This window comes from Orcinus orca, chromosome 11 (genome assembly GCF_937001465.1).
Source record: "Orcinus orca chromosome 11, mOrcOrc1.1, whole genome shotgun sequence".
NCBI lineage: Eukaryota > Metazoa > Chordata > Mammalia > Artiodactyla > Delphinidae > Orcinus > Orcinus orca.
In genome coordinates, this window is record NC_064569.1 from 50,790,970 (window position 1) to 50,808,668 (window position 17,699).

At 38.1% G+C, this 17,699-nt stretch overlaps 1 protein-coding gene across 2 annotated transcripts in view; it reads left to right on the top strand.

Moving 5' to 3' along the window:
• SRGAP1 (SLIT-ROBO Rho GTPase activating protein 1) overlaps nucleotides 1-17,699 on the top strand; it is a 274,993-nt gene that overhangs the window by 150,660 nt on the left and 106,634 nt on the right. For both annotated transcript variants that reach the window (XM_004276587.4, XM_033440537.2), the window contains exon 4: nucleotides 12,432-12,494. In XM_004276587.4, coding sequence (XP_004276635.1) covers nucleotides 12,432-12,494 — 63 coding nt within the window. The remainder of the gene's footprint in view (nucleotides 1-12,431; nucleotides 12,495-17,699) is intronic.

Sequence of the window (17,699 nt, forward strand, 5' to 3'; positions counted from 1 at the left end):
ACATAATATTCAAAATATCCAGAGTATAATCCCAATTACTCAGCATACAAATAACCAGGAAAACGTCAGCTGACATGGGAAAAGACAACCAATAAATGGCCGATCCTGAAGGACACAAATGGTGCAATTAGCTAACAAAGACTTTTAAAGCAAACATGATAAAAATGTTCTGAGAAGTGAGAGCAAATACTGTTGAAACGAATGGAAAGATAAGTCTCAGCAAAAAAAAAAAAAAAAAAAAGAAAGAACCAAATGGAAATTTTAGAACTGAAAAATACAGTAACCAAAATTAAAAACTCACTAGATGGGTTTCAATAGAAGAATAAAGATAACAGAGGAAAGAGATGAGTTTCAGTTCATCTTAAAGATAGATTAACAGAAATTATCTAACCTGAGCAACAGAAAAAAAGATTGGGAAAAAAATAATCAGTGCCTCAGGGAGCATTGGGACAATCCTAAAAGGTCTGATATTCATGTCAGCAGAGTCTCTGAGGAGAGGAGAAAGCGAGTGGGTAGAAAAAACATTTGAAAAAATAATTACAACAAAACTTCCCAAATTTTGGCAAACAAGATAAGCCTACCCATTCAAGAAGCCAGCAAAACCCAAGCTGGATGAATCCAAAGAAGTACATGCCTGCACTCATCATAATCAAACCAAAAACTAAAGACAAAGAAAAATATATTGAAAGCGGCCAGAGAAAAATGACACACTACCGATGGAAGAACAATTGGATGACTGTGGATTTCTCTACCTGCTAAATGCCAGTAGCACCTTATTAGTTTTGACAACCAAAAATTCCTTCAGATGTCACCAGATGTCCCCTGGGGGGGAAATTGGACCAAGTTGAGAACCATTAATCCAACTTGAGTTTTCCATTTTTCCAAACATTTTTTTAAAAGAAATGTTCCAATTTGGTTTACATTTCAATTACAGGGTTTACAACTCTAGATTAAATTAACAAATATGGAGTAGGTCAAAGGCACCCAGTCTCTCATCTCCCATCAAGAGAAGTTTAAAAAAAAAATATATATATATATATATATATATATATTCAGTACCAGGTTTATTTAGGTTCAGTCATTCATAAAAGATCAGCACTTAAGAAAGTTCATTTTCAAAGAGCCTTGAACACTGAATCCTTACCCATTCTCCTCATCCAAGAAGGAAACTACATTCTTAAAAGAACTGATGAGAGAACATTCCTATACCATAGGTCGAGGTGTCTGTAGTTGAGATCAACAAAGTCTGAAGCAACCTGAGAACAGTATTCTGGTTGCTAGCCAGTGTTTCTTAGCATTTGAAGACTTTGTTTAATTTCATGTGGTAGGATTCTAAAAGATTTCCAGCAGCTGCAAGAAATGCCATATTAGGGGATATTGCACATATAGCAAATATTTGGATTAAGAAACACTTGTGATACCTTGAGTAATAGCAACCCAAAAATATGCAGTTGCGAACAAATACTGAATGTGGCTGTCAGATTGATTTCAGTACCTTTTAAATCTCAGTCAAAGGGAAACATTTTTTTCTTATTAGAGAGGCAATTAAATAGAAACAAGCAGAAATTTTACCAACTAAATACTTTGTCAGATCAATCTAGAAACTTAACAAAATTTGACACTGGCTATATGAACTATATGGATTGAGAAAACCCACTAATGTTCAATAACAGTAGTAAATAAATACATGCACCACTTTTACTTTTTAAACTTTGGTAGTTTCAAGTGAACACAGAACCATAATTGGCTTAGTGCACTGGCTTGAGTAAACATGGCCATTAAAATTTCATTTCTTTAGCTCTAAAGATAGAGATTGCAAGGGGCTGCTAAAATAATCTTTCATTTTTTGGCGAGGTCTTACAATTACACTGACCAGTCATGACAAATTCATTGCAACTTCTACTCTTCCTCTCATTTCCTTTTTTTCTGAAACCTAGCTTTACTGAAATCAGTTCTCTTTTCCAAAACAGAGTAGACATTCTATTTCATTATTCATTCAGCAAACCTTTATTGATTATCGTTATGTGACAGGCACAATGGTGGGTTCTAGGGTCACAAAAGTAAGACACAAATCCTCAATTAGTATTCCAGAGGGGCTTATAATCTAGTAACGAAAGGAAGTATAGAGATAAAAATTACATTATAAGTTGGCAACTGCTCTTACAGAAATAGTATCCAAGAGCACCAAATGCACAGATGATTGAGTAAGGCATACTGCCTAGGAAAATGGAGAAAGGCTTCACAGAGAGAGCGGCATTTGATCAACGTCTTAAACTTGGTGAGGTTTTACAGAGGAATTAGGGGAAGTGCATCCTTCTTTATGTATGTAGAGAACAGCACAGGACCAGGGCCTGGGGTTCTGATCAAGACTAGCACGTATCCAGGAAATGATGCTAGGGGAAGATGACGGTAGGTGGGGCTCTTGGCCCCCTCTTCACAACTCTTAACAGAAGTGAATTGTCATCGTAGGCCACCTCTTTTTGGCCTGGACCTAAAGCTCACATCAGTTACACAGCTGGCTGGGGTTAGGAGTATAGCCTATAACACGGCAAAGTGTACATAGTGGGATAACAGCTACCTGTGATCTAGAAAGGCAGGTTGGGGGTGAGGGCTGCAGGCATGGAAGAATTTTGATTTTCAGTTTGAGGAACTGGTATGTTTTCATCTAAACAACTAAGGAAGCCAAGAGAGATTTTGCGTCAGGGATATGGCATAATCAGCTTTGTTTTTTGAGAGCATTGTGAGGAGTAAATTGGGATGAGAAGAAACCAGTCTTGGGGAACCTAGTGAGGAAGCTGGTGCATTAGTAATCTGGGTGATGATTTTTGCTCTACCATGAGTTATGGCCAGAGAGTATTTCCATACTTATAATGATATTGTCTTCAAAAAGATCTCATCCATGTAGATCAAGAATGAATCAAATGGCTTTTTGTTGTTTTATGAAAGATCTGTTGGAAATTCAAAGCCAGGACATTCTTATTCAGTCCATCCTAATCAGATTGTAAGGCTTCTACTCCTTTATCTGATGGCTCTTTAGCCTGTTGGAGAAAAAAAAAAAAGCTAACAGTGATTCCAGGATTCTTGGGCTTACCTTAACTGTGCAGTTGTGGGTTTGGACTGCCACCACAAAACAGGGTGATTGCAAGCAAATGCAAGTCACTGAGAGGTGTGTGTTGCCTCCTAATCTTCCCAAGATCTTAGCTTCTAACCCTTGAAGTATAAAGAAAGTGTCCTTATTGCCACTAGCTCCAAGACAGTGAAAATTATCTGGGAGGCAAAGAGAATTCTCTCTTCATTTCTTTAAACTGTGTCATATAAGGAACAGTTGAAGACAGTGGGAATGTTTGGTACAGAGAAAGTAAGCCTTAGCTAGGACATAGTAACTGTCTCAAATATTTGAAGACCTGTCATGTAGAAGATGGCTTAGATTAACTAGCTCTACAAGTCTCTAACAGTTAAGACTGACTGGTAGAACTTAAGTGGAGACAAGTTTTACTTTATTCTAAGGAAGACGTAACAGTCTAAAGTCAGCAAGGGCTTGCTCAGAATTAAGAGTTCTGCTTCTTTGTAGCTTTGCAGTGTCCTCTGGAATAGACTTTATCCTCCTTGGTATAATAGTACCTCAAACACAAGTATTCTAGAAAGTAAATCTTGAATTAGGTTGAAGTGACCATCTGAGACATACTGATTTGAAAGTTGCTATGAGTAGACTGTTACATTAGCATTTAGAAAAATGGAGGGTGACTTCATGAAATGAAACAAGGATATGATGCTGAGCTGATAATAGCGTCATGACAGTTACATTTATGGAGTGCTTGGTATGTGCCAGGCACCTTGTTAAGCACGTAACAATGGATATCTCGTTTAATCCTCTTAAGAACCCTAGGGAGTATATTATTGGAATCTTCTCCATTTTTCAGGTGAGGAAACAGCTCAGGGAAGTAAAGATATTTAAATAATCTGACCAATAAATAATCTGGATCTATGTTGATGGTTTGGGGTTGGTTTGTTTGTTTTTTCCTGCTTCAAGTAGGCTGTCACCCCATGTACATTTGCCTACTAGCCATAGGTGTTTTCTCAAATTCTCTGGTAGTATTCAAGGAACCAAGTTCTTGGTGAACAGGACACTTAGCCCATGGGAATTTGTTTTTTGGGTTTTTTTCTATTCCGTAAGCTACCTTTACTTAAATACATGGTTAATTCTATAGACCAATTAATGAGTTGTAGTTCTGAGATGGTACTATTAATATTAGGATAAATATATATCTTTAAAGGAAATCTCTGATTTAGGATAAATTCTTGAAGATTGGTTTATTAAATTTTGGGCTTGGTTCAAGAGTTATATAGAGAAATTTCACTTGGTTTAAATTGTTTGAATAAGCATAAATCAGACTGGATTGAAATTGTTTTGTTTACCTCTCTCACTAAAATATAAGACCACTTTTCTATCTTTGGCCCATAGAAGGTACTCATATAAACTGGTAGAATGAATGACTGAATGCATGAGTGTGTACATGAATAAATGAACTTTTATCAGTATCTCAGAGAATCTCTGCCTTTTGCTTACTAATTCAATGAATGACTTATAAATGAGCAAATCTCCTACTTACTTTATTTAGTTTTGTAAACAGTCCCTGGATTTTTCTTACCACAGTGCCATTAAGACTGAGGTCATGGGTTCCCTACACAATATGGTCTAGTTTGCTTGACCACAGGTTATACTCATAACCCCAGCCCACTGTGCCATAGATGTGAGCTTTTGGTCACACTGGATCTTTGCACAGTCACATCTGTCACAGGAGAGAAAGACAGTTGTCTTTAGTGATAAATTAGTAGACTCAGGTTCATGTACTAAAGATGATGTATTATTATGATAATTGTTAAGGAATTATATTAAGGAATTGTTAATAAAGCTGAGTTGTTACATTTTTGTTAAGTTCAGCGTATTGAAAAGTGGTCTGGAAATGTATTTCTGATAGTTTTTAGTTAATTATATTACAGTCTTAACCAGAGTTTCATAACACGTTCTGATTTTAATTAGGTAGGTTTGTTTATATCCGCTACTGAGAATTATGCCTAAGTGATTATCCATTTAGAGGCACTGAAATGGTGTTTCCAGTGTATCGCCATTTTGAGTAGAGAAATATCCCTAGCATGAAAAATTGTGTTTCTTGAAGAGTTAAGGAAGTGCAAGCTGAAAATGATAATAATTGTTTCATCTACTTTATTCCCTGTAGGACTTAAAATTTCAGTCTTGAGTTACTTAATCTGTTCAAGTGCTCTTTATACCTGGGTGGTTATGAGTGACACTGGTGTACGTGACTTTGCACTTCTGCCTGCTCACAGGCTGAGCACAGTCGAATGCCACATTTGCCTAGCAGTTACATTAGTAAATATTCTAGGAGATGCCCCAGATATTTCCTTTAAGGTTAAGTTTTGTCTTGTTTCAAAATGAAGCTCTGGTTCCCCTGTATCTATGATTTTTTTTCCTAACTTTCCCACATTTTCTAGTGACATGGAGTTTTATCTAAAAGAATGTTGATTATTTTTCGCCTTGGGAATGCAGTAGATCATGAGGCTAATTCCATACACTGATACTTAGTTGTGATTTTAATAAGTACAAATCCATGTCCCTTGACAGATAGAAAGGAAATGTGCAACTACACTATAAATATTATAGCTTGCTTCAGGCCATTAAGCCCAGCCCCAATTTTTCCATTAGGCATTTTGGGGGATGCTGTTGCTGCTGTCTTCAGAGTTTACATGAATTAAGAGAATGTATTATTATAAAGACACATGAACACGAGGTTTTGGAAATGCAAAAGCACACACACTGTAGAGGTATGGCCTGACCCTTTTAAGCAGAATTTCCATCCAAAACTCACTGAGCGTGAGACACTATAATCATTTGCAAGCCTCTCATTAAATATTTAATCTGGTTTTCCTTCTTCTCTCTTAGTCTCACTCTGACTCAGCATAAGATCAGGATTCCTTGACTGGTCATCACAATAGATTTACTTTAAAAATAACTCTGTGAGAGGCCAGAGGCCCCTCTGAATTGGTCATTTAATCCAACCATATAGATCACTTGATCGATTGCCCAATGTACTCAATTATGGTTGTATTAATTATGCTCTTTGTTCTGCCTTCCTTTCTCCCCTTTCTGGGAGGTTCCAGGGAGCAAGCCTGCTGTTCTCCAGGAATAGAGATACTGGCCAGGGTCCACCCAGTGTAGCACTTATCACAGTGCTCTGTATAGGAAGCTGTTTGGGCACATCGAGCTCCTCCATGAGACTGTGGACTCTGGAGGGAGGAAGCCATACCTTACTCACCTCTGGGTCCCATTCATTCATCAAAGGTATATCGAGCACCTACAGTGTGCCAGGCACCACGGCAGGCTCTGGGAACACAAAAATGATTAGGACACAGTCCCTGCTTTCAAAGAAACCCTCTGTTTATGAAGAGAAAAAGAAACATGATGAGCGTAATAATAACGGGCGGCATCAGTTTAACGCTCAACTGTGTGCTGGGTTTTGTGTTAAGTGTTTAATAAGGACCATCCCGATAAAACCCTGTGATGTAGAGGCTGTTGGTATCTCTGTTTTGCCATTGAGGAAACTCACAAAATTATTGAACTGATGCACAGACAAGAGAATTTGAAAACAGGCATCCAGTTTTAGAGTTTGAACAACTAACCACTAAATCATACAGCCTAGAAGTGATAATGAATGAATGTATTATACAGTCAAAAAGAAGGGAGGGTCTAATTTCTTTTTTTGAAGGACAAGGTAAAGTTACAAGAAAGTTTTCACAAAGTAGTAGCATGTAGGATTTTACTAGGCCAGAGAAGGAGGCAGAGTCTGGGCAATGAGGACGGCATGGGGAAGGCAGAGATGTGAAGGTAGAACCTGGGACTGAGCAGCTTATCAGGCTAAAGGATGTGGTTTGTGATTTGTGGAAGGTAAGGTAGACTAGTTTGACAGGGGAAGTTATGAGTGATTTAAGAAATTGTAACTCTATCCTGAAAAAAATATAGCAAGAATTTGATGGGTTTTAATCAGAGGAAGGACATAATTAGCTCTTCATCTTTTTTTGTTGCGGGGGGGAGGGTGCTGCACCACGCAGCTTACAGGATCTTAGTTCCCCAACAGGGATTGAACCCGTGCCCCCTGCAGTGGAAAGGCAGAGTCCTAAACACTGGACTGCCAGGGAGTTCCCTAGGTCTTTATCTTTAAAAAAAATTCTCATGACGTACAGAAAAACAGATCAACCAGAACAGATAGGATTGGTGGCTTCTCTTTCAAGGAGAAGAAGCAAGTCTTGGATGAACCCCAGGTTCTGACATGAATGACACTATTGTCCTGGAAGCGATATAAATTCATTATAACCCTTTTAGAAAGTAATCTTCCAATGTGAATCCAGGGTCTTTAAAATGTCAATACTTTTATCCTGGTAATTTCATGTCTGGGAATTGACACTGAGGCAACAGCGCAAAATGCAAGGTATGACTTTAGAACAGCATTCATGATAATAGTTCAGGGCGATTAAAATATATTGGTGAAATTGAATGATAAGTAAGTAATTGAATGATTGATGGCAAATAGTGGAAACATTGGAAACCATAATAGAAGAATGGTTAATATACGTTCACTGTGTAGTTATTTTAATCAATAATAATGTTCTGAAAATTATATAAGTACATGGGAAAATATATGATAACTGGAAGAAAGCAGAGTAGAAAAAAGATACTTTATTATTATAGAATGATTACAACTCAGACCTCTGTTTAGATAAATAAACCTGAAGGAAATATACCCGTCAAATTATAATGGTGATAGTTTGGGCCTTCTGTTCTCTATTTTTCCAATATTATTCAATATACTTAATTCATTTTTATAATGAAAAAAGGTGGAAACTTTGGGACTGTTCATTTTGGACTTATGTTTGAATTGTCTGAAACATCAAAGCGATAATAAATAGGAAACAATTAGAAATTGACTTGGTATTCAACTCTGGGTTTACACATTGGAGACATTTAATAAATGTCAACTGAATGGAAGTTCTAACCATTTTCTTTCCCCTTGGGTCAGAATCCTAGAATCCTATTGCAATGCATTAGAAGTTTTTACCATCATTTGAACTTATATAGGCCCACAGAATGGGGGAAAAAAACCTGTTCGCTTTTTCAACTCCATACCTTGCAGTTGGAGGGGACTCTCCTTCCCTGTGCAAAAGTAATTTTAATCAGCCAGTCGCAAATAACATGAAAAATACTTTATTTCAAGCATATATCATTTCATAAAGTTGTTTTTTTCTCTTGTACAAAGGGAGCATTGATTGCTTTCCTTAATACCCGTATCCTTTTTCTTACCTAGCAGCTCTTGGTCAAGGGTCAAGGGTCAAGGGTCTGCTCTCACTGTTTTCAAATTTTTAATGAAATAGAATCCAGAGGTATACTTAAACCTATTGAATTTTGATGGACTTTTGATAATCCAGATATTTTCTAATTAAAGGGTTTCAGTGCATTAGTTGAGTATGTCAGCATCCTGTGTGCCACATCAGATGTGTTTTGTTTTAAGATTGCTTCTCTTGGGGTCCAGAGTCGTATTTAGAAGAAAGGACTGTTTTTCACTGTTACTGTAATAAATTGGAGACATGTTTAAAGTTGGGGGTGGGGATAACATGAGGTGATCTTGTCGTTGCTTCTATGCCATGGGGACAGGGACCCAAGCCCCCAGCACTCAGACTAGGACTTGATGTTGTCTGGCCCGGGTATCTGTGAACAAAAGGGTGTGCAAATTCATGCTTCACCCTTCAGTCACATGGTCTAATGTTTCAGAGCACAGCCCAATTCTTTTAACAGTTTTTGCAGGCAAAAGGAGTGGTGCAGGGTGGGGAGAAAATGGTTAATTTCGAGGCTACTGACTAGGCCACGGAGAGTTCAGACTGTCATTCAAAGCGAACATCTAGGCGGAAACTTCGGTGATGTGTCATGAGGGTAGCTGGGGCTCTACCTACCTGAAAATAACTTGCCACCAACTTCTCACAGAATTTAAAGTTCCCACTGAAGCCTGGCTCCTTAACGGCCTCTTTCATGAGTTGTATATATCTTATCCCATTGGCTTGAGGAATTATCCATTTCCTAGTAGATGTTTGATTAATTCATCTGGTACCACCAGTAGTATACCCACGAAAATGGAACATAGATAAGTTCAGTGTACATGTGTGGCAAGGGTGTATGGATGTAAGAAGGGCTCAAGGGCTGGAGCACAATACTCGAGGCCCTTCCAAATCAGGGGTCACTTGCGTGGATCTAAAGGCCAGGGTAATGGGGAGTGGGGTGAAGGACATCCAATTCAACTGATATCTGCCAAGCACTTCCTATGTGGAAGTCAATGGAATAAGTGTCCGTAGAGACCAAAAGAAGGAAGAATACCATGTGGGCTTTTCACTCAAGGGAGTTAACCGTTACAGTGTCTGGGAAAGAATTAAATAATTATAACATCTGTGGGATGTTTACTGTGTGTTAGGTACCATTCTGAGTTCTGTGTATGTGTCATCTGGTTAATGCTCTCATCGACCGGATGACGTAGGTACCATGACTACATTCCTTTTATAGATCTGGAAACTCAGGCACAGGGGAGTCCAAAGCCTTTGGGACTTCAGTCCCAGCATTGTGACTCCAGAGTCCTTGCTTCGAAGTGTTATTCTATACTGCCTCCCAGACAGATGTTTTATATTTCAGGGCCTCCGAGGAAAGGTGAACCAAAAATGTGAGAGTGTGCTCAGCAGAGAACAGTAATGTCTGTTTTGCCAGACTTCCTCTACCTCATTACCTAAAATCTTGTAAAATGTGAAATGTACAAAGAACCTTTTTGCTGTTGTAAGGTATTTGACTTGGCTGGTTTAGCAGGCCCTTATCGCCCCAAACCCAAGTATTCAATATGATCCTAATATTCTTGGCTTGCAGTTAATTGGACCTAAGGGATTTTGGAGGTTATTGTTCTAAAGTCTTAGCCAAGAAATATTTTCTTTTTGGACTTGCTACCTGAAATGCGGGCAGCTGAGCAGGGTTACTTGGTAGCCTTTGATCCCATTAGAGAGTTTTGAATTGGTAGCTCAGATCCTTGAATGAAATATGATATTAAAATAACACCAAGCTGAAGTCATAGGAGATTGCAGTGTAATGTATATAGTCAGAATAGCCAAGATTTAAGGGAAATAAAATGAGTTTCATTTGGCTTCATTTGCTCACTTGTGACTTCCCTTTCACCCTTCAGTGATTCTTAACCCACCTCTTCACATAGCAGGGACACAGCAAAACATAAAAATCTCTAACTCAAGTGTAGGGATTTTAAATCTTTCAGAGCTCGATAAACACCAGCACCCTTTATCGCTCCAAGAAAACCCAGGGGCAAATGCAGCTAACGAACTTGAATTTCTCAAAGTTTAGCTATTGCTCTGATGTCATCTTCCCACACTATTTCATGTTCACAATTTTTGCTTCAGCACATGTGGCCTTTTTTAAGGGAGGCCTAACCCAATGACCTAGTGTTGGCAGATGGACTGTGTTTCATCTAGATCCTCTGATTTTATTAAGGGTGGTCTATGGGCCTTTCTTTTCTGCCCTCTCACCAGTGGCCAGCCTTCACCAAAGGCAGTAACTACTTCAGCAAATCACACGAACAACAGTATTTCACCTTATTTACAGATTCATTTAGCAAGTGCTGATTGGAAGCTTCCTTTGTGCCCAAGTGGGACCTGGACTAGTGTCTTCTTAAATTGCATACCCTTGGCACCTCACTTGCCTCACCCTAGTTCTGGCCTCATGCCCAAGCACTGTGCAGGACACTGGGGTCGCAGAGCTGATACAGATATGGCCCTTACTCCCAGTCCTGACAGCCCAGTAGGAGACACATAAATGAACCATGGATGTTGTTGTTATTGTCTCAAACTATAGATTAAGCCATGCTACACATTTTTTTCCATTTTCTGTACCTGACTGAATACTGAACTCAAAACAGGAAAAAAGGGCTTCCCTGGTGGCGCAGTGGTTGAGAGTCCGCCTGCCGATGCAGGGGACACGGGTTTGTGCCCCGGTCCGGGAGGATCCCACATGCCGCGGAGCGGCTGGGCCCGTGAGCCATGGCCGCTGAGCCTGCGCATCCGGAGCCTGTGCTCCGCAACGGGAGAGGCCACAGCAGTGAGAGGCCTGCGTACCGCAAAAAAAAAAAAAAAGAAAAAAAGAAAAGTAATTTGGATATATGATTTCCTTTAAAGTTAACTTACAGATTTTGCTGAAAAAAAAAATTCAAATACTCCTCTGTCAAACCCTCAGAATTAGCCTAGGGAAGGATATCTTAAATGCTGTCATTTACCCACTGAGTGGAAAAGTAAAACTCTCTTTTTTGTCTTAATGAAAAAATAACAATAATAAATGCAGAGGCAAAAAGTATGTGGAGCATAAGTGGCCTTACCAACTCACTACTGTGAAAGTGTTTTCTTAAAATTAAAATTGTAGTCAGTCAAAGGGAGAGAGAAGTATCATATGATATCCCTTATATGTAGAATCTTTAAAAGTGATGTAAATAAACTTATTTATAAAACAGAAACAGACTCACAGACATAGAAAACAAACTTATGGTTACCAAAGGGGAAAGAGGTGGGGAGGGATAAATTAGGAGTTTGTGATTAGCAGACAGAAACTACTATATATAAAATAGATAAACAACAAGATCCTACTGTATAGCACAGGGAACTATATTCAATATCTTTTAATAATCTATAATGGAAAAGAATCTGAAAAAGAACATATATATATATACACACATACATACATATATATATACACTATATATACATATATATATGTATATATATAACTGAATCACTTTGCTATACACCAGAAACTAACACAACGTTGTAAATCAACTATGCGTTAATTAAAAAAAAATTTTGTAGTCAGTCACATAGTTATTTTGGAAAGGGAGAGTAAATTTCCCTTTTGGTTTCTAACTTAGCTTCTGGGGACTCACACTGCAAAATTCCCTTGTGATGATACTGAGATGGGAAGCAAGATGCTGGAATTCATCTTTTCATGCCTTAAGTTCTGCAGCTCAACTTCTGAGCAAGCACCGTGCCTCACCCTCCTTTTTCTCGCTCTTGATAAAGTCTGATTTGGATGGTGGGAGAGCCATTCACACTGTCCACTCCTTTGCTTCTGTCCAGCCAGTGGTAACCATTGGTGCACACATCTAGTATTTAGAAAGGGCCATTTGATCAAAGATGTTTATTGTATCAGGGTCGTGCTGGCCTTCCATTGTGTTATACACATTCTTCTATTTTCAGTCAGTGGACTTCTTAAGATGTAAGTCATCTAGAAACAAGTTTCTATTACAGTTTTTAATATTGCTAATTTTTTCTCATTGCAGAGCAAAGAGATCGCATTCCAACTTCATGAGGACTTAATGAAGGTTCTTAACGAGCTCTATACGGTAAGCACTGTAATCTTTCTGTTGGAAAAATCTGGTTTAGAATTCTGGTTTGCAGAAACACTTCTTTTATTAGAACTCATTCCAAGCTAGAGTGTTGGTGGATGCTTGTCTGGTAGAAATGTGGAACCGAGTGGATAGATGGCACAAGACTGTTTCAAGTAAATATGTATATGCAGTCAGAACACTTTAAGAAACTGGACTATAGTTGTCCCCAAAAGAATGTTTTTATATGGTTGGATTATATGTGATCTATTCATATATTCAGTTCCAGAATATTGAGGGGGAGGGGTATCTATTTTTCCTTCTCGGCAATAGTTGGCTTTTCTGAATTTAAGTTTTTTCAGGTTAATGCATATAATCAGAAGAAATTAAATGATGAACTATTAAAAAAAACAAAATCAGTGATTAGTCATATGCCTATGTATATTTTGTTTTATAATTAATGATCATATTATTAAATACAAATTCCTTTTGGAGGAATTTGATGAGTTTTTATTTTATAAGAGAACAACATAATGAGAATTGAGTAATGTTAATTTGTTCTAACTATAGATGTTTGCGTTTTCATTACACAAGATTATTTGAATTTTTCTTTACAGGCAAATTAAACCTGAAACTTATTAAAATAGGTTTCTTGATTTACAAATTCATTTGTTCCTAAAAAGCAAGTGTGTAAAGTACAGTTTTGTGAATTAAATTGCTTTTAATGCTCCACTGATACTTGCTAATTAAAAGAACCTGTAGTTTTAAACGTTATAAAATGAGTGATATTCTTATAAAATCCACTTTCCAGTTTTATTCTACATGTGTGATAAATTTGTGTTTTTATGCAGCATGTTTGCTACACCTGTGCTTTTGAATTAACTTGACAGTTTCTAATTGCTTGTTCCTCCTTCAGAAACCTTTAACTTGATGTGCAAAAGCCTCATGTTATAAGGTCATATCCATATAAAAGGCCATTTATTAGCCCACGCTTGGTGTGATTTATTAATTTCTGATAACCTAAGGTATCAACCATTTCTAGAAATCCTGGATGTAGAATTTAAAAGTTAAATCAGCATTGTGCCTCTGAGACTTCCACAGAAGAAATTCTGTCTTCTTCCATTGAACTATTTTAAGATGAGGGCTTCCTGGCACCTTCCTCGTGGTTCCCTTTGCTTGGGCATTGTTTTACCTAGAAATATAAATCAGTCTCTAATACTTTAAACAATAAATCTGCTGGTTGTCATGGCATCATAAACAAGAGCCTGTTGTTTATGGTCTGGAACTAGTAATACTAGTCAGAGCAACACTGGAGAAGATAAACTTGACTGTTGAATACAAGAAAATTTGGTAGAATGTCATGAAAATTTTATCTCAGTGAGAGATGTGTATAGAGAAATTTCTCCTGGATTCAGCCTATCAAGTGGAATTAGACATCTAGGAGACGCTATAGTTGAATCAAGTAAGTTGATAACTCCTCAAACCTCTCATCAGTATCAGTCTGAAAGCCTGAAGGAGCCAGATTCTAGAAAAGGTCACCAGAGTTTAAATAACCCCGTCAGTCATTTAATCTCTGAATCAGTTGAGGAATCAAGGCATAGAGGAGACAGGCAATGAGGTTTGAATTAGGTAGTCTGTAGCTCACTTTGAGCTCTTGGGAGATAATTTTACTTTAACCAAACCAGAGAGCATGCACATTTGAGGTCAGATGTCATGTTCTGTGGGGAAAGACCATCTTATCATACACACAGACACACACACACACACTTTTTACTCTGAAAGATGGTCTCTCTTGCAATGTAAATTCAGATACATAAATTCTGTCATGTTCAAATGAAATCTATCCATTATATATATTCAGTTTACATTCAGAAAGGAAGAAAAAGTGAGGAGTGTTTGAACAGGGGACCAAGGTTTGGGGGAATGCGGTTAAGGTTCTTTATTCATCCACTGACTGGTCACGAATAAATTACCTTCTGAGTTGCATCATGCATAGAATTTTTTACAACTGATGACGTAATAATGATTGTTGAAGTAAGGTGTAAAATATGTAGCCTGAGTGAATTGAGGATGCAATTTAATTGCCTTTTCAAACAAATATTCACTCCTCCCTTTCTCACAACCCTTGATACTCCTTGGGAGTTGAAGGTGAGCTCCTTTTTGAGAGGTACATTAACTTCCTTAAACCAGAGGAATGCTTATTATTAAATTACAGTCCAACCTTAGTGGTGGGCAGTAGCCTTATGTGTGGGCTTCCCTGCCCCGAAATAGTTCTCTCACAGGTCTATTGATTATTCCAAGCATTCTATCAGAAGGCTTTGTCTTAAATAAAATACAAATGCCCAGGACAAATAGAAAGAGATGCCTTATGATCATTTCTACCTTAAAATGAACCGAGTTTCATCAGATTCTTTGAGAATGGGTTGTATCCATGGGGCATGAAGGCCTGGACCTCTGAGCAGGAGAGAGAGGATGGTGGCATCTCAGTGCCGTCTGGAGGGAGAGGAAAGGCTTTGAAGACATGCATCTCCTTTTCTATATTTTTGCCTCAACCTTGCCTTTATTTACAGGAACAGGGCCTCAGAGTGGTTTTGAACCTACCACATGGGCCAGCCACAGCAGTTAGGATTACTTGGGCCTTGAGTAACAGAGGTACTCAGAATAATGGCATAAACAAGATAGAAGTTTAACCTCTCTCTCACATAAAAGGAGTTCAGAGGTTGGCAGCACAGGACTGGTATGGAGGTTACATAAAGCCATCAAAGAATCAGGCTCCCCCTAATACACTGTTCAGAGAAACATAATTGTATCTTTGTTCGTAGAGTTCAAGATAGTTGCTGGAGCTCTAGCCATTACATCTGCTTTCCTGAAATGGAGAAAGGAGACTCCAACAGAATGGAGAAAGGAAAGAAGGGCAGGTCCTCTGTCTCTTACGAAGACTTAATGAAGGTTCCATATAGCACTTTCATATACATCTCATTGGCCAGAACTTAGAAACACAGTTTCACAGGCTTCAAGGAAGTCTGGGAGTTATAGTCTTTTAGTTGGCCAACTCATTGACAGCCAGTTAAAAATTGAGGATTTTGTTAATTTGAGAGAGAAAGGGAGATATTTTTTAGGTAACTAGACATGCCTTTCAAAGAAGCTAACATTTATTAAATGCTTATTATATATGGCTAGTTATTGTGCTAAGCACACGCATTATTTTATGTAATCCTCACAGTGTCTCTATGAGGCAGATACTATCATTATCCCCATTTCACAGATGAGGAAACTAAGGCTCAGAGAGGCTTGCCTAGGTTGCATAATAAGTAGTAGAGTGGGATCTCAGGTCCAGGTCTGGCTCCAGAGCCTCTGTGGGTCTGTCATTTTATCTCTGTTGCCATAGTTTTGGGAAACCATTCTCTAACAAAGATCTCTAAATGTTAATGCCACCCCAACAACACAAAGGACCTAAGCCATTTATCACTTGCTCCTTTGTATTTTTTTTAAATCAATGGCATTAATGTTGCTTTAACAAAAACATAGGTGAAAAATTGAACATGTGCCTCACTGGCAACCTGTACTTCTTAGAAATGTTCATTTAAATGATCTAACAAAAAGGAAGAAGAAATAAAATGAAAAAATACAAAACCAACAACAGAAAAAACTAAGAAGTTAAAATTTTAAAAAAAAGATCTAACAGATGGGACTCATTGGGCTAAAAAGTAAGAGTGAACCGAAATCTTCAAATTCCCTTTCTAAGTCTAATCCACTAATTAACTTCCTTTTCAGTTTAACATGTGAAAGAGAACTAAAGTAGGGTTAAGAAAGCAGGGAGACTGCTGTGCTTTAAGGAAACAGAATTGACTGGACTCACATTGAACTTGAATTTGAATCTCAGCTCACTTAGCCAATCTGGGCATCTGTATTAGTCTGGGAGAAACAGAACCAATAGGAGATTAGATAGATAGATAGATAGATAGATCGATATGGGAGAGAAATTGATTATAAGGAGTCGATTCGTGCAGTGTGGAGGCTGAGAAGTCCCCAAATCAGCAGGCAGCAAGCTGGAGAGCCAGAAGGTAGTTCCAGTCCTTCCAAAGGCCTGAGAACCAGGAGAGCTGATGGTGTAAGTTCCAGCCCGAGTTCAAGTCCAAAGCAGGAGAAGACCATGTCTCACCTCGAAGACAGGCAGAGAGAGCAAATGCTCTCTTACTCAGCTCTTTATTCTATTCAGGCCCTCAATGTATTGGATAAGGCTCACCCATGTTGTTAGGAAAACTAGTTTATTTATTCCACAGTTTTTGAATGCCTCCTACCATGCCAGCTACTTGTAGATGTACTGGGGATGTATAATAGATGTGAATAAAAACAGACCCTGTTACTTCCTCTCAGGGCATTTATATTCTAGGGAGGAGAAACAGACAATAAACAAATATATAGTATGGCAGGTGTAAGTGCTAAGAGAAAAAATAAAGCTGAGTTAATACAGATTAAGCATTCAGAACAGTGCCCGGCACATAGTAAATGCTTAATAAATGGAGGTAGTTAGTGTCATCCTCATCATCATTGTCATCTTCCTCATCATCGGTGAAGTGGGGATGGCAACAGCTCCTTGTCTGCCTCTCAGCATAAAGGTGGAGATCAGGGATGATATTAATAGTAATTTCAGATGGTTTATATATATATACATGGTTTTTCCTTATAATCAGTATATATTCGTTTTGTACAAAAAGAAAAAGGATGGTAACTTCCTGTAAGAAAACCAAATCAATAGTAAATGTGAACAGGGCTGTGACTGGGTTAGTGGAGAAGTGAAAAGGCAAAAATGGAAAAATGGTGACACAAAAAGTTAAAAGGAACACTCAAACCAAAATTGGCCTTCATCAGTCTGGTAAAGGGCTCATCATAAAACAGTGGTTTGAAGTGTTAAGCCTGTCCCCTCAGACCAAAATCTCAAAAGGTTATGCTGTATTTTAGGGGGAAAACAATTATTTGTCCTATATTAATATTTCTTTACTTTGCCTAGGTTTTACAGCATTATACTCAGTGTTTTGAAAAACAAGGCGCTTACCATCCTCAGTAAGCAAATTCTAACGGAGATTAACACAGATGTCATGGTAAATCCACGTGAAATTGATTGTTAATTATGTGTAATTGATGGTTACTCTCTCCATACATCAGTGACACACATGGCTAGCCAGAGTCAAGAGAGAATCCATCTTCAAACTCCATTAAATT